The sequence below is a fragment of the Tachypleus tridentatus genome, chromosome 9 (assembly GCF_004210375.1).
Source record: "Tachypleus tridentatus isolate NWPU-2018 chromosome 9, ASM421037v1, whole genome shotgun sequence".
In the NCBI taxonomy this organism is placed as follows: domain Eukaryota; kingdom Metazoa; phylum Arthropoda; class Merostomata; order Xiphosura; family Limulidae; genus Tachypleus; species Tachypleus tridentatus.
The window spans coordinates 102,809,445-102,835,968 of record NC_134833.1 but is presented as its reverse complement, the minus strand read 5'-3'; the positions used below and the strand labels follow the sequence as shown (position 1 = coordinate 102,835,968).

The window sequence follows — 26,524 nt, the reverse complement described above, 5'->3', positions numbered from 1 at the left end:
GGGTGATTCATAACATTTTTTTTCTGCCGTCACATATTTAAAAAAAAAAACATGTCGTTATCAGGAAATTATTCATTTTCTTTCTTAATTCTTAGGCCTATGAGATTTTATGTGTTTTTCCTGAATAGTTAAAAGGAATGAATTACTTAATATATAAGGTACGAAATATGGATAAATTATAATAGAGGTTTTTATGTCTTGCTGTTAAAATTAATCTAAATATATCGTGTTTGCTTCCAGGGACAATGCAATGTTTTAAAAACCCTAGATATGAGTGGGTTAAATGTTTTCTGCTGGTTTCCAGAGTTTTCACTCAGCCACACAAATGAAAGAATACATGAATGAGATTATGGTAATTATATTAACAACTTGAAAATGTTTGGTACTGATTGACTACACATTTTTTTTTTTTTTTGCTTTTCCCACTCTCAACCGTTTGGAAATTCCCCGCCTTCCCGTCCTCGTGGTTGGAGTGCACACATATTTTCAATTATTCTATGATGGTTAACTTTAGTTCCCCGATGAGACAGTGGTACGTTTTCAGATTTACAACGCTAAAATTATTGGTTCGTTTCCCCTCGGTAGACACAGCAAATAGCCGGATGTGGCTTTGCTATAAGAAAAAACACACACAGTTAACTTTATGTGTGAAATACAGTTGACAAATTATGTTCTCGCTTTATGTTTTTGGTCATTAACGAAATTTACAACAGTTTTTAATATGTGTTAACTGATTTAGATAAGTTTACGTACTCATAACCTCTGTATTTATTTTCCAACCAAATTATCCAACATGGATAAGTTTGTTTTAGGCAATAAACCCTACACGCTACGTAACTTCGTGATATACGTTGGGCTTCGGATTCACATATTAGGAACATACAACTAAATTGAAATAAGAGTATATATTAGCAAAAACAACAAGTGTAGAAACAGTTATATGTTAGAAATAAATTTAAATGTCTGTTACTAAAACATTATGTTTAACCCTAACAACTATTTTAGATCCTTGATGTTTGTCTCTTGCACTGCAAACTTAGTATGTACAAAGTAACTACGTGAACGATTTGTAAATATTGTCTCTTCACTAAATTCGGATGAGCGAAAATGAAGTCAGTTCTCATATGTTTCATTTTTTTATCCTCTAAGCCTACACATTGTGTGTTTAGGGTAGGAAGATATTTGAATATAAAGCGAAAAAAAAAGAAAAGGGCACCTGAGTCACGTGACGACTAGCGCTGAAGATCACGTGCTTAACTAATTAACTATCCAGTGGATTGTACACAGGCGAAGGTGGTGGTAGTGTGGATGTAATTCTTTAGGTAAGTTACAAAGTTAATATAGTATAATGAGTTAACATTTGCTAACAAATGACAATCTCTATTTCTTGACTGTTTTGTTTTGTAGTACTATCGATAATCCTGTTCATGGTCAGGCTAGTTCGTACCAATACTACATTTATACACTAGTATAGTGATGGGAAAAATGGTGTTCCCTGTAATATAGTTGACAGTGTGAGTCTCGGGGAAGTAAGAAGTTTAACTTCTAGTGTAGCTATGCAATTGAAAACAACTTTTGAATCACGTTTAGGTTATTATGAACTTCATAGTTTCCCCACCATTAGGCACATTTACTGTCTCTCATTTTATTTTTTCTTAGTAATCAAGGTCTGTTTGATTGCAGTCAATAGTAACACATTTATTTCAGCGGTATATACACTAGAAATAATTGGAAGGGAAGAAATGATAGATATTTGCACGAGTGAAGTAATAACTCGTTTCAAAATAACAGCTTCATGAAAAGGAATGTTTGCTAAATTACAGTAAATTTTAATACAGTGCAGTAGCTAATAATTTGTGGATTCTGTCATTGTGATTTTGTTGCTTCATTTTGAGAGTTTATAAAACTACAAGTTACAACGGACTTTCGGAAAAAACGATATAACCAACAACAAAAAAGAGTAAAGTGTAAATGATTTTAAGTTAAAGTCTTTTCATCGTATTAATAAAACTAGTCGTGTAGTACCTTTTTAAAGGTTTTTTTAAAAAACTAGTCGTGTAGTACCTTTTTAAAGGTTTTTAAAAAAACTAGTCGTGTAGTACCTTTTTAAAGGTTTTTTAAAAAAGCTAGTCGTGTAGTACCTTTTAAAGGTTTTTTTAAAAAACTAGTCGTGTAGTACCTTTTAAAGGTTTTAAAAAACTAGTCGTGTAGTACCTTTTTAAAGGTTTTTTTAAAAAAAACTAGTCGTGTAGTACCTTTTTAAAGGTTTTTTAAAAAACTAGTCGTGTAGTACCTTTTTAAAGGTTTTTTTTAAAAATTAGTCGTGTAGTACATTTTTAAAGGTTTTTCTAAAACTAGTTGTGTAGTACATTTTTAAAGGTTTTTTTTAAAAACTAGTCGTGTAGTACATTTTTAAAGGTTTTTTTAAAACTAGTCGTGTAGTACATTTTAAAGGTTTTTTAAAACTAGTCGTGTAGTACATTTTAAAGGTTTTCTAAAACTAGTTGTGTAGTACATTTTTAAAGGTTTTTTTTAAAACTAGTTGTGTAGTACATTTTTAAAGGTTTTTTTTAAAAACTAGTCGTGTAGTACATTTTTAAAGGTTTTTTTTAAAAACTAGTCGTGTAGTACATTTTTAAAGGTTTTTTTTTAAACTAGTCGTGTAGTACATTTTTAAAGGTTTTTTTTAAAACTAGTCGTGTAGTACATTTTTAAAGGTTTTTTTTAAAACTAGTCGTGTAGTACATTTATAAAGGTTTTTTTTAGATAACAACTCATAATTATTTTATGAATAAATTTCAAATATTGAAACTAACCCTGAGCTTTACACGTTATTTATTGATGTTTGTTTTATATATACCAAGCTATAGTAACATGCCTTGTAGAAATTTCATAGCGGGGTAACCATGTAGTCATTCTTTAGGGTGTAAAATAGTGTAATGCGTATTGAAGTTTGGTAAACTGTTATAAAGCTGTTTTTATTCATCATAATTTTTATATTCTGAGAAAAAGCGAAAAGTTACGAATGTCCTCTTACCGTTAGGTATTCTACTGCAGGGATTTTAAAAGGCGTACAGTACTACTAGGTACAGAACAGAAAACATTTTGACAGAGAACGAAAACTTTAATTTGAATTTATAGGTTGAACTTCAAACGTTGGAAGGTGTGAACGGGTTTCTAATAAAATATTTCTGCTTTTATATCGATCCTATACTAAATATGTAGCGTGAATGATTTTAAATTATTCTAATTAATCTGTGTTGTCATTAGCAGTAAAATATCATTGCTTTAAAAATTCATATAAATTCAAATTAATATTTTAGAAAATTCTTCCTTCTGAATTCTCGCAGAAACAAAAACACAACTCCGACGCACTTGAACAAACTGTGTTTTTTCTTATCCCCCTTGCTAGTACAGCGGTAAGTTGACGGATTTACAACACTAAAATCAAGGGTTCGATTTCCCTCGGTGGGCTCAGCAGATAGCCCGATGTGGCTTTGCTATAAGTAAACGCAGGGTTTTCATGATACGTAAGAACTCGGGCTGGAATTATAACCAAGCTTTTTTGACCCCTGGTATTTTGTGAAAGGCCTTGCCCACCCTGGATGTAGTAGATATAGTGTGCTTGATATGTTAGTTTCTTTATATTTATTAGATCTCGTACTTGTATCAACACCGTTTATTCTATTTACGCCCGCTCAGCTATCGTTATACTTCCAAACGGATATTTGCTATGAAGTGTTTAATTGATAAGCAAAGGAAGCAAACTTAGTTTGAGGAAGTGAAGTAATTATTCTTATCGTTAGGATGTAATGTTCTAAGGTTAACGTTAGAAAAAAAGGTTATAATGAGATGTTTCAGATTGTTGTCAAATTCCGATTACAGAATGCTATCATTAGAACAAAATCATAATTTAAAAAATCAGTCTGTAAGTGAGTATATCTAATTAAATATATCATGTTCTTACTTGTACAGATTAGAATGCATTGTTTCATGAGTTTGGTAGGCTAGGTTAGGCTACCTACCTTCCCCGAACGATGTTAGTAGTGTTGTTTAGTTAAATTGTCATTTCTTGTGAATTTTTTTTTATTTGATAAAATCGACTGTTTACTTGAATTTACAATTTTTGATTTTTCAAACGTTACTGACTAAAATATATTCTGTGTCCCATTCTTGCAAATTGTTAACATTAAACTCTTTAAAAGTTGAAATGATCGGTGAGAAAAAAAAATCAGGTGGATAATATTAAAAAATGTTGTATTTATTTTTAAAAAATACGCATTTACTGGTCTCTAAGCCCCTTGATTTGAAGGAAGAATGTATTATCTAGCGATGACATGAGGTGGATTGAAATTGCATAAACGGTAGAACTAGTCTAGCAATGAGGAGTGAAACAGTCGAACAACAGTTGTTTAAACCAAACTTTACTCACAGGACAAGACGGATAAATCTTTTAACCACGTTTTCACTGTTTCCTAGCTGTTTTCAAGTACGTGCTAGTAATTCTCGTAATGTTGCTGACCTTTTCCTTGACCTACTTTGGTCAAGGTCTAGGGATGGTGCAACGGTTATAAAACACAACTAAAAGTAATTTTCAGTTGGAGGCTAAGTCACAATGTTTGAACGTACGCGCTAGTGACCTACAAATACTATACGAACTCAAACTGGAAACGACTAACTCTGTACCAAGACCACCAGGAAATGTTTTAATAATATAAAATAAGGAACATCTCGAATACGTATTTTTTGTGTTGCTTTTTTTTTTTTAATCGTGTCATCCTATGACTATTGGATGGTTTTAAAATAAATCCCAGGAGAGAGAGAGAAAAAAAGCTGTTGCTCTGAGATAAACACGTATTTTGGTTGAGTGTTTACTAATCTAACGTATTACAGCTCGTGTTTGAAAATCAGTTTTATTTCGACAATTTTCATAGTTATGCGTGACAAATTTACAAGTGTTGCCAATGTTAAAAGAATTTGAAAACGTTTGTTTCTGTATAAAATGCTCTGTAGGTAGAAAGATCGCATATAATTTCAGTGCGTTTATAAGGAATATTGAGGAATTTTGGCTTCATCGAAGCAAATTATTTTTAATATCTGACGGTAAAAAATGTGTAACTGGTCGGGTTGGTCTCCATAACAATTAAATAACTACTTAAAATTACAGTAAAATGATTTACAGCATCTTGCATAGTGATGTACTTCTGTCACAATTATTTAAATGAATTTAATGTTTTCACATGCTCTTCAGACCAGAGATAAGTGAATTTTTCTTAAAAATACATCTTGCAAATGATAGATTTATCTAAGAAAGATGGCCGTGTGGTAGTTTTATATAATTATCATAATCGTACTTCCTTGTTAAGGTTTCAATCTAACCGACTATTTCGGCTTTTATCATGAACCGTTGTGTGTGAAGGAGTGATATTATATTTTTGTTAGATTTAACCTTTTAATAAAAACAAAATATTCAACATCTAATAATACAGAAACCACGAATTCGTATGTTGTATTAAAATATGCTAATAATACGAAGCCAGAGTTAACATGCGTGTATCATTACCACAATATTTAAAACAAGCTCACCATAAAACGTTGACCCAAATCAATACATAACTCTGCCAGCAGGTGTGTTGTGTTCCACCTCCCATACTTCAAGTCCGGGTTTACTATCATGCCCTTTTATTTTACTATAAAGTTCAAGGCTCAGTTTGGAAATCACAACTTGTTTTCCCTCCATCTGTAAGCTTCAGAGCTCCACACATTACTAATATGGGTTCGATATCCACCGTGGACTAGTGTATGTTTTATATGCAATTTTTTCATTGTCGTGGCAATGTCCATTTTCTGTGTCCAGTGTTTTCTTTGTGTAATTCTTAAACTGTTATGATTTTTGCTAAGTAGTCTCAAAAACCGCTATGAGGTTTATAATTTCACGATAAAATTATTTTTGTGACGTCATATTTATTCAACTAAAAGTACGGTGTTTCAAGTACACATCAGCATTGGTATTGTTGTCTCCATAACTTCAAGAAGTGGTGTCGTCACCATTACAATAAAATTTCCAAGTCGGGAAAAACGAATACTTGAGTGTTTTGTGTGTGTGTGTGTGTGTGTTAGTGTGTGACTGTTTGCAGTTTAGCAGCCGTCGGGAAAACCACTAAATTCATGCCACCAAGGTCACTGTCCCACAAATTAGAAAACGAGGCTATCAGTGCTGACGTCTTCTTCAAACACGCGTTTTTCGGTCGAGTACCCTGTCAGTAGCGCACAAAACTTGCTTGAATACTTGTGTATTTAATTGTATGAAGTATGATTTAGTAAAAACTACTTCTTGACAAACTTTTCACTTGTGTAGGCGGAACAGACGAGCGCCAATTTCTAGCAATGATTTCAAATGGAACATACGATGGCAACACACAACCGCAACTAAATAGAATAAGTGAATACTGCCAAAAATATAGAATAAAAATAAACACAGCAAAAACACAACTAATAGTCTTTATGAAATTGACAAAACACAAAAAAACAACAGCCAGAATTATATATGAATGGCACACTACTTCAGACTGCCCCATCGGCAACATTTTTAGGTCTAACCTATGATTCAAAATTAACTTGGATTAATCACGTCAACGAAATTAAAAATAAAGTCTGGCGAAGAACTAACTATGCTAGGAGACTAACTGGTAAAAACAGTGGATCATCTACAGATAATTTACTAAAAATATACAAAACATATGTTAGACCAGTAATAGATTATGCAGCTTCAGCATGGATAAGTGTAAGCAGTAAAATAATTAAAACCAAACTACAAACAATCTAAAACACACTCCTTACAACAACATACAGAGTTCCAAGAACTATATCATCTCAGTTCATTCACAAATATTCGAACATACCAACCGTACCAGATAGACTCCTACATAGTACAATAATGTACTTCGATAAAAATTGGAACAAGATAGGTACTTCATACATGATGAAGTTAATCCTAAATATCTCTCCCCAGTCAATTGATATTATAATAAATATTAATTAAAAAAAAGTGCCACCAACAAACTTGACATTCTGCTGATAGAGCAAAATAATAACTATACATGTGCCACAATACATGGACATTGTCCTGAAAAGGACCAATTTAAGTTATGTTATTACTTACTATTAATCAGTCCATTCCAACAAAGTAATGGAAGGAGGAATAGGTCTAGTTGTACCTGACCCTCCTGGGTATACAAAATATATATACCCAAACACCGAGAGAGAGAGATACGATGGCATAACAGTGTAAGGTCTCGTACGTCGGAAATCGAATTTCCACGCGATATTAACCGCTGGTTATCATAATGTTTGGGGAAAAAAAGTGCAGAATTGATATGGATGAAATTTTAAAGTAATCTAATCCTGATGCAGGTGCTTTCCCAGGGAAGGGTAGTTAACTCTTCATTATGTGTGTTAGTTTGGCCACAAGTCTTTAAAACGATCCAAATTTCGCATCCCATTTTGTGGGTGATGTGACACTCTAGAAACGTTCGTCCGTTCTTCAATATCAGCTACACATTTACAATAGCAATTGAACAGAATAACCGACTACTGCCAAAAATATGGTGTGGCGATCAAAACTGGAGTAGTTCTGTTCCCAGAGCCACCTTTCAAAACTAATTTACACACACATGAAATTAGGGCAATGTTGTGGCAACGCACCAGCTGTGTTAGTAATATGACGGGTAAAACTAGAGGAAAAACAAAGAATATTACCAAAATATGCACAACCTAAACACGCTTAGGTATGGAATACGCGAGCCATTCATGAAGGAATATGGCTCTTTCGTTACTTAAAACAACTACAAACAGTACAATATTCATAACTTTCAGTTCCAAAGATAGTCTCCAGAACAACATAAACAGATTTCTGCATAGATATGAAAATATGCAAACACTCCAAAGTAACACAATACATTATTTTAAGAAAAAATTACATCCATAAAAGTAAAACTGCGTGCTACACGTCTTGATAATCTACCACAAACGTAGTGGAAGTAGCCCTAAGTACTTCTCAATTACGCTCTGCTTATGAGGCCATCTGCTGCTGGCAATAGAAAGTATCACTAAGTTAAGTTATGTGTGTATTGAGAAAAAGTATTTTGAGTAAATATACAACTAACTGCTTAAAACAGTGGAAGTATAGCTTCATCATTAGAACTGTTCGCAATGTGAAATACTGTATCGCAAATCGAATCGGGAGTTAGTGACGATTAGACGGTCATGTATAACGTACATGGTCTTGAATGGGTCATAGGTTGAAGATATGCGCGGGGTACAAACCATGACTCACGTGTACTAATACAGCCAGAATTTGCCAGTTATACTTCATTAATATCCGCGAAGGAAGGAGGAAGAGGTCCACGTGACCCTCCGTGGTTCAGAGAAAAGCTAACACAATACGACTGAGATAATCATAATAACAAAACATTGTACATCTTTCACCATGTTAAACTTGTAAAGAAGTTTTTTCCATTACCAATTAAATCCGCCTCTAAACTTTATTAGTTTCAATGTGAGTTCGTCGTCATGAAACTCTGGTATTAATCAACTTGTGCAAGGCATTAGCCCTACTTTTCACTGCGTGACATTACACTGTCCGAGGAAGGGGCAGATTTTGCGCAGCGGCTAACCTTGTTTTCAGTTATTGGACCATGGTGAGTGTTTACAGCGTTTCTAGACTCAAATAGTTCACGCCACGTGATGGGAGAGGTAAGACAAATTATACATGTAGTCCTTGTAAGATTTTTTCTGTGTGTGCGTGCGAGCGAAACTTGTATAGGTTGTAGTTGAATGTTAATATTCTAATCAATATTAAAAGTTAGAAGTTTTGCACCATCATAACAAAAATAATAACTTATCGATTACCATTTTAACCAAAATTAATAGTGGAAATGTAAAACGTCATTTGAAAACCTGAGAAATTATGTTAAATGTTCTGTTAAACAACTCATTGAAAGTGATAAGAGGTATTCATCTTAGTTATATTTAGTTTAAGTTTTTATGGACTCTTCTTTTTAAAATATTTGAGAACATGGTACAAAACAAGTTGATAATGGAGTTTGAGCTTTGGAATAGGTTGTTTGTAAATTAGCAGCATAGCCAGGTCGAATCCTGCTCGCGACAAACATACCCGCCTTTTCAGTTGTGGCGCGTTCAGTCCTACTTTTCGTTGGTAGAAGAGTAGCCAAAAATTGGCGGTGGATGGTGATGACTAGCTGCCTTCCCTCTAGTTTTACACTGCTAAATTAGGGCGAATAGTACATATAGCCCTCGTGTAGTTTTCCAAAAACAAAGACAATTAACAGGTATGTGAATTATAACATATTTGTACAATTATTTTAGCGATATAAACCCGTTTTACGCATGTTTTTAACACCATATTACTCGCTATTTTCAATTGAAATTTTGTTTAATTTTACAATTATGTTAAGAACCTTTTTATAATGTAATTTGAATGGTTCAATAGTATAGTACGTGAAGAAAATGAATTTCATCAGAGCTAATTTTTAACATAGTTTTTATGCCGTGTTTTAATTTATAAATTATTTTAATTTACTAACACTATCATGTTAATGTGGATTTTATAAATTTTAATAAATACTATGTCTCAGCTAACACTTCTGTGTTTCTCCTGTGTTAGCCTACAGCTGTTGTTTTCAACTTGAACTTGTAGCTAATAGAACACAAGATTGTTACACAGTTAAAGAGTACAAGCTATATTTTTACGGCGTAGCAACTCAGGACAGTGGCTAGCTCTTCTAATGTGAAACTCCGTGAATGTAGGAGGCTTAATGTGCTGATTTTTATTCCGTGCTGTGTCTTTGATTCCAGCTGTCCGTGACGTTCCAAATACTGGATCCGGAAATCTGTTGGTGTTATTATGTGCTTAGTTTGTCTTTGGATTACATCATTCTATATGTTGAGATCTTGGTGATCCTGTTGTAGAGAGGTTGGTTTGAGCAATTGTAATAACAGTTGAGACAAGTAATCAGTGCATGTGTCTGAAGTTGGGAGATAGCTACTTACAAAAAGTTACTTATTTAATCCATTTTCAAAGATCTTCCAATATGTAGGTCAAATCATAACAACTATACCAGAACATTTTGGTAACCACAAATCAACAACCAAAACAAACAATTATTTACCTTCCTGTAGTAATGTTCAGTTGATTTGTGAAGGTAAGCGATAGAATTTCTTTCCGTGTATGGCAAGTAGAAAAACATCTCACGTGGGTACAAAGTATCTGATATTTATAACTGCGTATTGCTAAAAAAAATAAACATACTACACTGTTTTTCTTATTAAATCCTGGTAGTTATGCCAGTAAAATAGCTTGACAATAAAAGAATGAATTTCGCTGGAACGTTGCTGATGAAAGAGGGTTCAAACTAATTAACATAAACATGCGGTACCGAAAGTTGTTTATACGTTCATTTTTTTTTTTCAATCATAATTTCATGTATAAACAAAATAATAATCTGTTGTTAACAGAGAATAGGCAAAATTAGATCGCTGCTGAGTGTGTAAGAGAGATAGAGAGAGAGTATATGTTATTGCAATTTTAGCTTTACACGTTGCTTTAATGTTACAGAAGTAGATTTGTACTTGCTGGAAATTAATCTCGCAGGAAACGTACAAAATGAGTACACAAATGATGTGCAAGTTTCTTTAATGCTGGTGTTTAATGTCGTTTCATTTGGTATCAGTAACAGCCTGGTTTTTTTTGTGTCATTGTATCCTCAAGGTCTCTGGTGTAATTCGATTCAAATGTTTTTGAGGCTATGTTCAGAGATGTCTTTAGTACCGCTAATACTTTTGTGAAATATACAGTTTAAAATCACCTACATTTTTTGTATGAAGTTCGGGTTTGGATTTTGTGGCAATCATTTTATACTCGATTTCTTTGCTAAATGATTATGCTCAACATTTGTTGGAAGTTTGTTCTTGAACTGACAATAGAGAAATTAAGCAAGATCAAAGAAAGGTTGCACAGGGAGTATTGTAGGCTTAATAACGTCGACAGAGAAAATGTCGAAAATCGCCAACTGAAGAGTGGAGACATCTAGCGAGTGGAGTCGTCTGAGCGTCTTCCACAGAGCAGTGTATGGGCTAGTTCCATAGCCCAGTTAACTTAATTACGTGGAAAGTAGGCGAAGTTGAGAAGTGTTCAGAATGTTTTTCCAGGTGAACGCTGGAATACATCATTCTCGAAGGATGTGGGTATGAACTTTGTAGGTACACATGGAGGTAAAATCAGGTGTTGAAAGTTCTAGAGTGGTTTGCTGTTAAGGCTTGTTAGTTTGCGGAGGAACACGTAATTGACAGACATTAAGGAAATTTCGAGCTTCCTAAGAAGGGACGGTTCTGAGAAAGATAAAAACTATAAATTTGAAAAGGGGGCTTAATCTGGCGTTAAATGGGGGTTATACACTGATCTTGTATCACAATTCATGTTATCTCTCAAGACTGTACTAACTAAACGACCTGATATAGTGATAGAGACTTAGAAGTTAAGGTGTTAATAGTAAAACTCGCTCTAGGAAACATCACATGGGCTCAAGGGAGTATAGGTAGTTTGAAGGCTGGAGTTGTGAGGTATTTGTAGTGGAAATGTGATGTTTGTAGGAAGGTTTCTTCAGGAGAGTCGGAATAGTTGAATGACCCCTGGAAGGGGTAGGCCAGGTTGCCGGCAATAGCTGTGCATGAATTTGGAATCATTACAAAACGACCAGATGCAAGTAATGACTCATGGTGCCCAGTGCTTACAGATGGTGTTCATTTGTTGTTGGGGCAGGCCGTCAATGTTGTACTGAATACTCCTAAAAGCAGCAATACCCACAGTTTCCAGCTGGCCTGACCATCGGTTGAGGCCATTAATCTGTCCACTGTGTACTTTATAATACGTGGTGAGTTATCGAGGTTTTTTTTTCAGTTTTTATTAAATTGTAGACTACGTGCAAAGATTTGAAGTTGAATCTGTCAGTTTCTTTTTTGTTGTTGTTTTCATGTTAACTATTTTAGATGATGATTTAAAAAATAATTTATATATCGATTCGTAAATAGCTCGGGATGTGAAAGCCCAAAATTGTTTTAATTGGTAACTCGTACAGAAACAAAAGGTAATAGTATGTGTGCTGTTACAATGTTGCATGCTATTTACATTGTGTTTTGAAAAACCTTTAAAAAATCTACTACTAAAAATATTTAAATGGGTACCATGATATGTAAAGTGAATAAAGTAAGCGAGTCAATAATCTGCTGTTTTGATTTGTGTTCCAACATTGTAAACTACAGTGGTTGTATTTCATAGGTGCAACACATAAATGTGACAGATGTTGGCCAAGTCTTGTTCGTAATTTAGACAAAAAAATTATAATGAAACCTCTAGGTTTCTTTGGCAGACTTCCTTTTTCGGCACTATTTCTTAAGAGGTTTTTCGAGGTGTGCGATTTAAAGGAATGAAATCAAATTTGTTGGTCAAACTAGTGGCTACAATTACAGCATTGATAAGACTTTACATCATATATTCGTTCATCAGATAGCCAGGCTGTATTTTTCTTCAACTTGGAGCACGATGATGGTTTAAACAAAATATGCGGCCTAGCTGTATCTGTTAAAAGTAGATAAGAGACAGTCTCGTGCAGACTTGCTTTGTGTAACCAATATTATAACCCTTCCAACAGAAATGCACATAATTTGCGCATTAACCTGGATATGCTTTCACTCAAAAGACAAATAGACCTGAGAACGTGTTTTGTACTAGAGGGTATAAATTGATTATTTTAATTAATTGAAGGATTAAACAACATACGCATCTTGGAAAATATTCAAATTCATATAAAAATCCCTCTGTGCCTATTTTTTACTTACCTCAATCAAATTTCGGTGTACTTATTATCTATGTGTAGAATCCTTTTAGATTTTATAAGATATTTTGAAGTGATAGATTAGCTAACTAACTCGTGGGCTACTCAGTCGGACAGTATGGTTTTAGTGTCGCTCGAATAACACATTCACGACCCCAAAATGTGAAATGCAAATCTTTTGAGCGGTAAGGGGACGCGAACCACGCAATATCTGACTTGCAGTCAAACACGCTAATTACTCTGCTCTTTAAGAAAGGAATAAAGATTCAAATACTACTGATTAAAAGACATAGAACGTGATGTATAAGTTTAAGTTTCTGCTTCTACCAGCTAAACGTGACTGACCCTCTGACCGTCTGGTCCGAAATTTATTCCAGTGGCATTTAACTCCTAATAAAGTATTCTAGCAACAGTAACACCACCTTTTTATCTAGTATTAGGCGAAGTTTAGAAAGAAATGTTTCTAGTATTCAGAGCTGTTCCGATTTCGATCTCCAATCGCAATTATCCTAATGTTAAAAAGTGTGTATACATTAATTTTTAATAACGTACTTTACGATAAAAGTAACTTTTTTATTACGTGCACTATTATTCATAACATTAAATAATAAAGACAACATGTATATAGTATAGACACCTATACTATATGTTTATGGTAACATAAACATGACGCAAGCTTCGAATTAATAAAATCTGTTATTAGTAGCATCTCATTTAAAACAGTAATAATTTGTATGGCAGTGTTATCCAATATTCTTTTGTAATCCTTAAGCTAACAATAATAGAGTATGTCTGAGGTCTTACATTAAATATCGACTTTCGATACTATCTGTGTGTACAGCACGGATAGCCCGTTTTGTAGTTTTGTGTAAAAACAAACAAAATAACATTGAAATCACATAATTAGCCCTTTTTTCTACAGAACTGTCAACGCAGACTGTGGGAGTCTGTAAGGTGGTGGATTTGTGTACAAGAACTTCCTAGTGAAATTAGAAAAACGTGTATTCTTCAAATATACTGTTGGTTGAACGCACTTTATATTCACCGAGGAAAAGCTCGTACACTGGAATACTACGTTTATTTATTATAGCTATAATAACTAGTATGCATTTGTGGTATTAGTTGCTTTGACCTGACATCTTGGTTAGTAAGCTAATCTGTTGTTCAAGCAGGACACTATTTCCTGTTACCAACCATTCGTGGAATTACCCGCCCAGAACATGGGTGGAACTACATAAGGGGTTTTAATTCTAAAGTTCACACAACAACTTTCCAGACGTTATTAACTTGTTGAGTTTACGAAACAACAGAGTGCACAAATCACTTTCATAATGTAGTTGAAAACACATTTCCCTTGGTCGTATTAGGGGTGATGTCATATTGACAATGACGTTTATATTTCCCATCTCCAGCTGTCTGTCGTATCTCGGCGACCGGATGAGACCTAAGTTTCGTCGAAAGGTCACATCGGCATTGGTCGTATAAGTATAGTTCAGTTAACATTTTACATCCATCTTTGCTTTCACTCATAAGTTATTATAATACACTTATGATTAGGGTATGGGTTATGTATATTTCTTTATATTCCATTTTGTGAAATCATGATATTTTGTTATATCTATTTAGCTGAAAGAGGTAGAAAATCGATGCACTGGCTGACCGTCGAAAAATCGGGGTTCGTAATTTACAGGTAAATTTTTCAAGGACTTTGAGCACAGCACTTGAAGTGTGAAAAGGATAAAGAGTTGAAGATGGTTACGTTACTCTTAATTGAAACAATATTATGTACAGATTTTGAATGTAAAGTTCCGCTTTTGCTAGTCTTATTTAACACCTGTGGTTATTTATATTAAGCTTTGTGGTACACTCGTATAGTGTGGACCAAGGGCTTCTATGTTGAAGCTAATCTTTATGCAAATTTGAATCTTTTTGATGAGTTATATTTTGTCGAATTGCTAATCTTACTCGAAAGTTCACAAACTTGTCGCATGGCATGTTAATAAATCATTGCTACCCAAAAAATCTCGTTTTACAAAACAACTTGGTGAAAAGGTGTTACATTTGAAGGTAGACAAAGTTATCCAACATCTTCTGAGAAGACGTTTTATTTTTTATTCATTTATCCATCGTTTTTCCTACTCCTTTTTCGGGTCCAGCATGGCGAAATGGTTAAGGCGCTCGAGGGTCATGGGTTCGAATCTCCGTTACAATAAACATGTTCACCCTTTCTGCCGTGGGGGCATTATAATGTTACAATCAATCCTACTATTCGTTGGTAAAAGCGTAGCTCAAGAATTGGCGGTGGGTGGTGATGACTAGCTGTCTTCCTTTTAGGCTGCTACATTAGGGAGTATAGATTACCCTCGTTCATAAACAAACAAACAAACTCCTTTTTCTACTGTTAGTTTTGTTTTGTAGTCTTTGGAAGGTTTAAACTTGACTACTTGATTTCTGCGTTGAGTAACTCCACACACTTAATGTCTTATGTAGGCGTCGAACCTAGCGAAAAAAATTGTAATAGGACCTTATAAAATACATAGCATATGATTGAATAAGATACTATTCACTTGTAAAGGTCTGTGTTCACTTGTAATGATAGCATGGTGTTTGTCTTGTTGTCTAGTTCTTGCTTCTATACATGCACAATTTATTTATCAAACTCAAAACACGCATGTTAGCGAATATCAAATAAGGTAAAGTTGCGAAGAAAATCGAGAACAAATCACCAAAATTGCTGAAACCCAACATACAACAGCTTTAATATGTTTTTGCTCAGTGTGACGTAGTGATTAGCGTAATCACACTATAAAATAATGGTTGGTGCCCCCTTGCCATAAAGACACGTTCCGTATTTCGGGGCCATGAATGCACTATATCGGTAGTTCTCAAACTGTGCGACGCAGGATATTTCAAATTTTCGAGGAAAACACAGCGATATCGACATCTGTCGAACACCGCGCGAACTACCACCTCGAGATAGTTCACAGTTTTAACATTAGATTGCGCTACGTTCCTTTCGATGACGTTTTCAAATGTTTGAGATATGTTTTGTTTACTTCTACTTTCTTCTACGCCAGTAACTTTCTTGTTTCTTATATTTTGTATAAATACCTCTCGACTCTTCGGATCCGTCAGTAATCGAAATAACTGAAGGGTATTGTGACCAAGTGCTTGCGAGGTGTAGCAAAGTTCAGTGAATTATTTCGTTGAATTTTAGTCCTTGTACATAAAAATAGAAAGATTCTTGAACACTAATAAAAAGTGTGGGAGTAAAGAAAAGGATGGTGAACCACAGACCAGTGGCAAAGTTGTGAAGAAACAAAAATATTGGAAATATGATGATAGTTATCTAGATTTTGGTTTTATTTCAGTAGATGTTACTCATGAAGAATGTTTGCAGTGTGTATTATGTCTAAATGGTTTGGCTTCAGAGTGCATGCTTCCAAATAAACTAAAACGCCACTTACAGACCACTCATCCTAACATGGCTAGTAAATCCCGTGATTATTTTACCAAAAAGTTAAAATAATTGAAAGAAGAAAAAGGTACATTTTTGAAACAAGCATCGCTATCAAGCAATGCTTTGCTAGCATCATACAAGGTGGCATATAGAGTGGCGAAATGTAAAACGCCTCACACCATCGCAGTAGAATTGATTTTACCGGCTGCAGGGGATATGGTGAACGTTATGATTTGTGAATCTGGGGGAAGACTGCTTTCAAAGGTGCCTTTGTTCAACAGTACTATCAGTCGTAGAATCCAATACATGCCTGAAGACCTCAACGATCAGCTAACTGAAGAAATGAAAAGAAAGGAATTCGGGTTACAGTAACAAGGATGCTCATTTGATTTGCTACACACGGTTCATGGACGGTGACAAAATTGTGGAAGATCTTCTCTTTTGCAAAGAGTATGAAGACTTGTTTGAGATCCTTGACACTCTCATGTGTGAAAACAATTTAGACTGGACTAAGTGCGTTGGTGTCTGTACCGATGATGGTTGTTCTATATTCGGCTGTTATGGAGTATTGCAGGCACTCGTACGAAGCAAAGTTCTTAATGCACTGTGGATCCACTGCATAATCTACAGGGAGGCCCTTGCATCAAAACACTCGAGTCCTCCACTGAATCTAGTCCTGGAAAGTGTGTTAAAAGTGGTGAACTTCATAAGAACTCGGTCACAGAAGGCGAGGTTTTTTAAAAACAACTGTGAGGATATGAGATCTAAGCACACATCTTTTTGTTGTACTACCGTAGCTCGCAATGGCTCTCCCATGGGAATGTACTAATTACCACAGGAATTTTAATCTCAAAGAAGAAGAACACGAATGTGCTAAAAACTCCTTGGATACTAATTTTTTGTCAAAATTAGCATATCTGTACGATTTCTTTGAAAAACTTAATGCGTTGAATCTCTCTGTGGGGAAACAACACACACATTCTGAAACTCGCAGAGAAGGTTTCAGCCTCCAGAAAAAAGTTAGTGCTATGGAGATGAAGAAGGTATCAAAGACTGTTTCCCGCTGTTGCAACAGTTTGTTACATCCAATGAAGTTGATTTAACCTACGAATTAAAATCTATTTTTGAGGAACACCTAACACAACTCAGTGAATGGTTTGAAAATTATTTTTCAGAAGATATGGAGATTTTACATGGATCCAAGACCCATTCAAAGCTAAAGCCCCATTCTGAACTTACTTCTGCAGAAGAAGATCTTATTGATCTGTCTTGTGAGAAGACTTTTTAAAACAAAATTTGGCAGCATGGAACTGAGTTTTAGATATCGGTGAAAGATGAATATCCGCTGCTAAAGCTCAGCGAATCCTAATTTCATCTGCGACGTCATATCTATGCGAAACTAGGTTTTCGGCGGTTGCTGTGATAAAAAGCAAGTGCCATGTAAATCAGTGTGGGACAGGAAATGAGGGTGGCGGTATCCAATGTGATTCGAAGGTTTGAAAAGCTGTGCAGTGTCCAACAGGCGCACACATCCCATTAGTAATTGTGGTTATTTAAAAATGAAATAAAATATTGTTTTTACTTTCAGTTTACGTGTATTATTCTTTCAAACGGCTACTAATTTGTTATGACATAAATACATATTAGTAATAAGTTGTTTGGGCCTAACTACTTAATAAATGGAACTGTTAGGTTTTTCTTTTTGCCTGGGGGCGCCTTAAAAAACATGGTGATAACACTAAGGGCGCAGTGAACTGAGAAAGTTTGGAATACGCTGCACTATATTATAACTGTCGAATCTTCAAGGAAAACCCATGAACTGTAAGAATGTATTATTAACTAGCGGCCTTCCTTCTAGATTACGGAATTGAATCTTGAGGACAACTGTTTGCAAATATCCCTTATTTATTTATTAGCTTTACGCAAAACATCTGAAACAAATATCTGTGTGATAAACACAAACAAACTTGAACTATTTTAAATATAAACAATAAACAAACAATAATTAAATATTTCTTTTTCTTGAATAAGAAATTGGTTTAAAAGTGTGTGATCAATTCATTCCCTACACAGTTCAGACCAACTGTACTAACTATGTTCAATTTTTAATTTTAACATTTCCTTCGTTCCGGTAAACTCAATAAGGACGTTTTTCATTAAGACTAGTTTTATCAAGGTGAAATGTTGGTTGGGTGTGTTTAAACGATGACTGTTTTGAAAAGTTTGGTTTGTTTTGAATTTTGCGCAACGTTACACGAGGAGTATCTACGCTGGTCGTCCCTAATTTAGCAGTGTAAGACTAGAGGGAAGATAGCTAGTCATCACCATCCACCGCTAATCCTTGGACTACTCTTTTACCAACGAATAGTGGGATTGATCGTAACATTATAATGCACCCATGACTAAAAGGGCGGGCATGTTTGGTGTGACGGGAATTCGAACCAGGACCTTCAGATTTCGAGTTGAGCGCCATAACCACCTGGCCATGCCGGGCCATTTTGAAAATTAACGAAATGCCTGAGATATATAAAAGTGCCTTTCATCGAGGCCTGGCATGGCCAAGCGCGTAAGGCGTGCGACTCGTAATCCGAGGGTCGCGGGTTCGCGCCCGCGTCGCGCTAAACATGCTCGCCCTCCCAGCCGTGGGGATGTATAATGTGACGGTCAATCCCACTATTCGTTGGTAAAAGAGTAGCCCAAGAGTTGGCGGTGGGTGGTGATGACTAGCTGCCTTCCCTCTAGTCTTACATTGCTAAATTAGGGACGGCTAGCACAGATAGCCCTCGAGTAGCTTTGTGCGAAATTCCAAAACAAACAAGCCTTTCATCGTTAATTGAATTTCACTCCCAATATAAGGAACAGGTTCATAACATAGCTCGAAAATAAGTTTTTTAAACTTTTCGAATCTGGTAAAATACTTTAATAATAAAATTAAGTTACATTTAACTTGTTGTTTAAGACTCATTACGTTGGTAAATTAATATTTAAAATTATAAACAGACTTTTCTCTACGTTAAGATGCATTTAAGCCCGTTTATAATTATTACATTTAACTTGAAATCAATTCATGCCAACGTAAAAAAATGCTTTGAACGTATACGAATATTCAAATAACCCACTGAAGTTCATAAAATCACGAGTGTGAGAAAAGGTTCCAGAAAAAAACTTAAATTGTTATAATCAAAACCAGTATATGCGAGTCGCTTGAGAATTTCAAGATAAGCGGCAACCACAGTATATAAATAGTTCAGGTACAAGTAGTTCTCGTTCAAACTTGTATTCTGTTACGTCAAATGAGCCGGAACGTCGTGTCTTGTAAACGTGATATTCGCATAGGGAATTAGAACGATGTACAGAAGAAAGTTCGCGCAAGATACGATACGATTCATGAAATGTGTGTGTGTGTGTGTTCATTCCTCCCCTTCTGATAGCGGGCAAATTTAAATTCCTGCGCGTGTCCTTCTGTAAGCTTCCTTGTAGCCATCAGTTTAAACTTAGAAACGAATAAGCGCAGCTAACCCTTATGTAGTTTTTATTTTCATGTGTAATCTTGTGAATAAGCAACTTGCTTAATTGGTTTTTTTCCTTTTAGTGTTAATCTAGGACACTTGTTTTCTTTTATGGAATAATAGTTGCTTAGGTCTAGATAACAGTATTATTGTTTTTGATTTAGTCAAGCAGTAACATTTAGGATAGTTTTTAATCTAAAATCCTTAGTGCTATGGAGGATTTATGAAGCCTAAGAGTGGCATTTAGTGTAAAAAACCTCTAGTTTCGTTTATATTTATATCCTTTATCTACAGAATGAATTTCTCGATTCTTTACTATAACTCGGTGTATTTGCAAAACAAATGTGTGTGTGTGCGCGCACACACACGAGCGTGGACCTCTGGATTTCTTCAGGTTGTTTTGTAATTTAACCTACTTTTAATATTTATCATTTGTTACAAAGCATTGGAGAAAATAAGGTTGTGTGGGCCTTAGGAATAATAACGTTTGTAGGCCTTACGTCCCATGTAATTTTACATAGAATAAAATTATCAATAGGCCCCTTATTATGACTATGGGTCCTGGGGCGGAGCTCCCTCTAGCTTCTACATAAATACGTCATTGCTAAAAAGTATTTTACACATTCGAATGCTATTGCAAGATACTAAAGTAGTTTTTGTATGCTAAAATGACGTCAAATGTGCTTGTTGGGGTTAATCCATTGTTTACACGAGGGATGTGATAATTATTCGAATACTTTCCATGGTCATAATTTGTGTTTAATTTAACATTTATGGATTTTTTGTTCTTCCAAATCACTTAATTCATACATCATGTGCAAGTATAATCTGTGTGTATCTTTTATCTTTACCTTTTGCTTTGTTGATTAACGTTTATTGTCCATTTACAGTTTTTAAGTGTACATATTAAGTTTTAAACAAGTGTTATTGAATGGGCCCCCCGCTAGTACAGCGGTATGTCTCCGGATTTACAACGCTAAAATCAGGGGTTCGATTCCTCTCGGTGGGTTGAGCAGATAGCCCTTTGTGGCTTTGCTATACGAAAATCATCATCATCGTTATTGAATGGTCTTGAAGATAACCTATTTAATGCACTATTTTCACTATGAAAATGAGTGGTCCAGTTGAAAAATGGAGTTTTATTTAAATCTGTTAATTTTATTTTATCTCTGATTAAATTGTTATCACAAAACATGCGTGCACTAAATTGGTTATCAACTTTAAAACTTATCGTGTAAAGAAATGCTTGTTCTGGTTAAGGAAGGATTGGGTATATAACCTTTATCATTTTTTTATCTTGTTTGCTTTGATTTTGTGCATGCGTAGAAGCTAGTTTATCTAATAACAAGTCTGTTTCATATACTGTTAACACAAGGTATCATGTATTTATTTTTCTTTCTTTCTTTCTAGGCCATGATCGCAAAATATCAAACCGTCTAGGAACGCTTCCCACACATGTCGTCTGTTGTAAGGCTAATAATAAATATGTTTATTGACAGAAACTTCTTCACTACGTTTCTGCATGTCGTATTAACAGTAACTTTAGCCAGTGTAACTTTCGATGAAATAAATCGTTTAGGACCTTCATGTTTAAATTCATGCCTTACGTATAACTCTGGGAATTCGAATAATACTTCCACTTCAGAAAGCTGTTATTGTGACAACGAATGTGCTGTTTATAGAGACTGTTGTCTTGATGCTAAGACCGTTAGACAACAACCTCAAGATAGTCCATGGCATTGTATTTCTAAAGATGAATATACTGGAGTGTTTCTGAGAGCTACATGCAAACCTAAATGGCAAGGAGATCAAATGATTCGTAAGAGTTGTGAAAACACTATTTCAGATGACCAGTATGATCCGATTAGACACCTTCCAGTGACTAATCCCAACACAGGAGTGACGTATCGAAACTATTATTGTGCTATCTGTAATGATGATACAAGCTATGATATGGTGTTATGGAAACTGCTGTTAAAATGTCCCTTTCTAAATTTTTATATTATCTATCGACAAAACTTAACTTTCGAATACGTACGCGACAATTTAGAGTACCACGATTCGAAATGGGGCATATGGTTAGATGGAGATGATGATAAGTTACGCTTTTATGATTGTTCTGTTAAATTTCAAATGCCTGACGACTTAACGCCCAACCTTAGACCATGCGTTCGTAATCTGATTTCTGAATGTGCATGGAACTGGAACATCTCTGATGTGAAAGAAAAATGCAGTTATTACACCAGTGTAGTATATCATGAAGATAATGCCTATAGAAATGTTCACTGCGCCCTCTGTAATCACGTGAATTTATCTGAACTCTCTTGTTCCAAAATTGAGTCTAATATTGTTATGTATCGTACTTTTTATCCACGTGCTTTTTCCATGCTGCTTGACGTCAATGAACACTCAGGGAGCGTTGTTGGAACAGTAACACTCTGCAGAAATGGAGAAATATTTGACCCATTCTTCAGGAAATGCAGAAATATCGTGTGTGGGTTTTCCTGGTATGAACCCCAAAATGGTAAGTGTGTGGCGTTAAAAGCACAGCCGTCATCGACCTTTGACCAAAACTCAGTCACAACGACTATGATCAGCGAGACAGACGTAAACAACGACTGTTTCACAACCAATGTAACTCTTAAGAATCGCTGTACATCATTACATCAAAACAATTCCGAAATTGCTTCAAAATTACCACCGGCTACCACAAACCAGTCCATTGTCTATGGAACTGATTTTCTCAGTTGTATCAAGGTTTCTTTTGACGAAGACGAATATATCTTATTGAATAATCAAAGCGTTTACATCCCGAAATACGAGCATGTGTATAACAAATCATCTTACGTTATCCACAAACGAAGTTTACTCGTGTGCGCACATTATCTGAATCAAAGTTCAGTGCACGAGGGAAAATTTTCTATTTACATGGGTTATGTTACTATAATTGGCCTTGGAATTTCTATTATTTGCCTCTTTCTCCATTTTGTGGTGTTTCTCATGATTTCAGATCTTCATAACCTTTCGGGACGAAACCTGGTATCTTTAGCTTCTGCTCTCTTTTGTGCTTATTTCTGTTTTGTCGTCGGCCAGTTAAACATTCTTTCCCCTTTAGCATGTACTGTTGTCGCTATCTTGACTTATTACTTTTTTTTAGCATCCTTTTTATGGATGAATGCATTGGCTTTTGATGTTTGGAGTACTCTTAGAAGTGCTACGCAAGAACTACGTGTTTCAAGTGGGAACAAATGGCCAAAGTTTATAGGCTATTCTCTTTACTCTTGGTTGAGTCCAGTTATTTTAGTAATATTATCGACCATCATTGAACAGTTAGAATATGTACCAGAGAACTACAAACCAGGATTTGGAATCTACCAATGCTGGTTTGGACATAAGCGAGCCTTATCGTTGTTCTTTGCTGCTCCTTTAGGACTGGTGATGTTGGCTAACATGATTTTTTTTGTATGGAGTGCTAGAATGATAGTTACCACATCATCTAATATAACTAAGAACCAGATGAAGTCTAACAGAAAGAACTTTCGTTTGTATTCACGATTAGCTCTTCTAATGGGTCTTACTTGGATTATTGGTCTTCTTGCTGGTTACATTGATATTGAAGTTTTATGGTACTTATTTATTTTTTTTAATACTCTGCAAGGATTGTTCATTTTCATCGCTTTCTCGTGCATTCCAAAAGTTCGAACAAGTCTTCAACAAAGATTTATTTCTGTTTTTCCAAAATTATCCACTTTCAGGAGTCGCACCATCAACTCTGGAACATGTTCAGGATTGACTTCGCTAACTGTTGTATCGTCACATCAAAACAGCCATCAGAATATTATACAGAGGGAACTGACACATTCCAACAGCACCCCAGCTGCTACTTCTTCACATCGATAATTTTTTCAGTGATGGCGACTGTGAACTTTTTAAAAATACTTTTCAAATGTAACGTTTTTTATTTTCGGTAAATTAATTTGTCGAACTCAGTTTATAACGATATATCGGAGAATTATCTTACGTATAAAAGGCGTGGCCAGTTTTAAATAATTTTAAGTGAAGTATTGTGATAAATAAATATATTGTAACAATTTTGTTTTATTATTTGTGAATCGGTACTGAAGTATTTAAAATGGGACAGTTGAAGAGCTGATAATGGAGGTTGCATTTGTTAAATTTATTAACCTCACCACGGATTATATTAATGTATAGTTTTTTTTTCGTCCCGAAACGTTTAGTATTTTGTTTGACACTGGAAAAAAATCTTTTCGAATTTGTTACATGTTTTTTTAAACCTTGAAATTGATATAGTGAAGCAACTTGTACTTTTGTTAGTTTCTAACCATATGTTTTGATTATTTTTATATTTGAAAGTCACAAACTATCCGTCTTTGTTTTCTTGTGTAAAGTTGTATTATTATTGTTTTTTGGAGTGGAGTTATTCAGAAATTATTGTTTAGACTGAAGAGACGCATTGCATTTCTTTTGTTTCTGTTATGACAACTGAGAAGATCATGTAAAACTATCAAGCAAAATGGCTATTTAACTATCTGTACCATCGTGTATTCACCAATCCTGTAATGAATTTTGTTGCTGTTGGAATTAGAGCATTGGAGCTCGTGTTCAGATATTGATGATTGACAGATTTTGTTCTGCTGCTGTTTTGGTTTCATTTTTCCCTTAAATTCACACTGTTCAAATATTGGGTAGCTATCCAGTCGGGTTCTGTGATGACGCCATTGAACAATTATAGAAACATTTTCAATTTAAGGTTAGACGTAAAATTCGTATGGCAAAAAGTACATAAAAAACGCGAGTCTCTGAAATAAACTATAAGAATATTTCCAAGCGAACTGTTGTCGATTTGTTTTAAACATCAGAGAAGTTTTAAATACGTGAGCGTCCAATCAAATAATTTTTTACTACAAGGAATTTGTTTTAAGATATTTTATAAATGTGTATATATTTTAATTATAAACTATACTTGACTTAATACATTCTCGACACTTTAACGAATATGTCGATTATGTATGATCTTTCCATATATGTTAAATGTTAATTTGCTTGAACCTGAAATATGGAGAAATTGTATACAATGTAGTTAACTGTTTGTTTACTTACTTGTATGTTCTTCTAAGTAATTCTAAAAAAGGAAAAAAAAAAACGCCGATGGTTTGTATTCTGTAAAACCAGTATACTGTAAACTCTTGAAATAACATTACTGCCGGTACACTTGTTAAACGAAGTCTCAGTTATTTAACGTTTCGGACCATGTATCGATGAATCACACAACTATCTCATTTCTCAAAATGATAATTTCTGTTTAATTGACTAAAAAACGTCATGTGAGTGTGTAATGTCGGAAAACAGTAATTAGTCATTATGCTGTTTTCCTTCTTATCATTGTAAAATAGTCTTTTGAAATGCATGAAAAAGTACCAATAAAACAGTATTCAAAGGTTATTTCGTCAAATTCATTTTTATAGAGGTATTTTGTATCTAAAAATATTAAATATGTCATGTTATCTCACCTCGATAAGATCTTTACCCTACTCCAGGTGTCTGGTAAACGTATGAATTTTTCTTTAAGATTCTTAAATTTGTTTTAAATCTGTAACAAACTGTAAAGATGATTACTTTTTCCACTAAAATTTGAATGGTTTTTGAAGTAACGGTAATTTCAAGAATAAAGTTTTCTAAAAGTACGAAGAAAGCGAACCTATTTTTAGTAATATTCCAGTCAAGTGTAAATTTTAATGAATTTATATTTCTGTAAACGTTCTTGTTTGTGTGTGTAATAAACTTAATGTTTTCGAACGTAGTGACGCTTCTATTTTTAAGCTTATTTTCGTGATTATTTTAAGAAAAAAATATTGAAATTTTCTAGTGAATTTGTAAGGCTTCACATTTGTTTTCATATCTGCCCTAGAGTGACATTCAACTTGAGCATAATGACGACAGTACAATCTTAACAAATTTCTGTAAGACAACTGACTGATTGCTCTTGCATATTAATATTTTTACGTATATTCCACAAAAGGATAAAGATACCTAGATTTATACGCGTGGTTTGAAAATCATTTTTAACTGGATTAAAAAGTCGGGAAAGATTAAATAATTTAAATAAAAAGTATCCGTTTTCGTAAAAAAGAACTAGCATATCTGTGACATAAAGCTTTCACCTCGGTTTGAACTTGACAGAAGAAAGATGAGGTAAAATTTGTAACATGGATACCTGAACAAAATAAAGAACAGAAAAAAGGCCGCGAAAATGATGCAATCATCGTCTTCTCAATAAACCACTTCAATAATAATAATAAAACATGAACAGGGTTGTGACATGGATGGCACCAGTCTCACTTGAAAAAGCCATTTGAAAATAAAGATACTACAAAACAATCATCCTTACAACAGGAATACTATCACTTTTGTCTGAATACATCTGAAAAAATAATAAACAGATCTAAGGCTGTGACAAGATTGTGATCACATTCGCTTCAACAAAATTGTTCTCATGATTCCTTCACCGGTTAGTTTTAGCACGTATTTGTAATATTTCGTTGTCGAAACATGAATTTGTGCTCTAGATCCAGATGTATTTTCTGTTATATGAAAATGATTTCGTATAATAAATTGATAAAATG

The 26,524-nt window shown here is 34.5% G+C and overlaps 2 protein-coding genes across 7 annotated transcripts; both read left to right on the top strand.

Moving 5' to 3' along the window:
• Nucleotides 1–1,227: 1,227 nt before the first annotated feature.
• LOC143225922 (uncharacterized) lies at nucleotides 1,228–25,699 on the top strand. 6 transcript variants are annotated; one of them, XM_076456161.1, is made up of 2 exons: nucleotides 1,228–1,322; nucleotides 21,291–25,699. In XM_076456161.1, the coding sequence occupies exon 2, from the start codon at nucleotides 21,336–21,338 to the stop codon at nucleotides 23,778–23,780; it is 2,445 nt and encodes an 814-aa protein (XP_076312276.1). In that variant the 5' UTR covers nucleotides 1,228–1,322; nucleotides 21,291–21,335; the 3' UTR covers nucleotides 23,781–25,699. The 6 variants fall into 6 exon arrangements, with proteins under 6 accessions (XP_076312276.1, XP_076312282.1, XP_076312279.1 ...); XM_076456167.1 differs by lacking the exon at nucleotides 1,228–1,322 and adding an exon at nucleotides 8,402–8,699; XM_076456164.1 differs by lacking the exon at nucleotides 1,228–1,322 and adding an exon at nucleotides 8,402–8,754.
• LOC143227443 (protein FAM200A-like) lies at nucleotides 16,778–17,659 on the top strand. Its single transcript, XM_076458890.1, has 2 exons — nucleotides 16,778–17,054; nucleotides 17,547–17,659. The coding sequence occupies exons 1-2, from the start codon at nucleotides 16,778–16,780 to the stop codon at nucleotides 17,657–17,659; spliced, it is 390 nt and encodes a 129-aa protein (XP_076315005.1).
• Nucleotides 25,700–26,524: the final 825 nt, after the last annotated feature.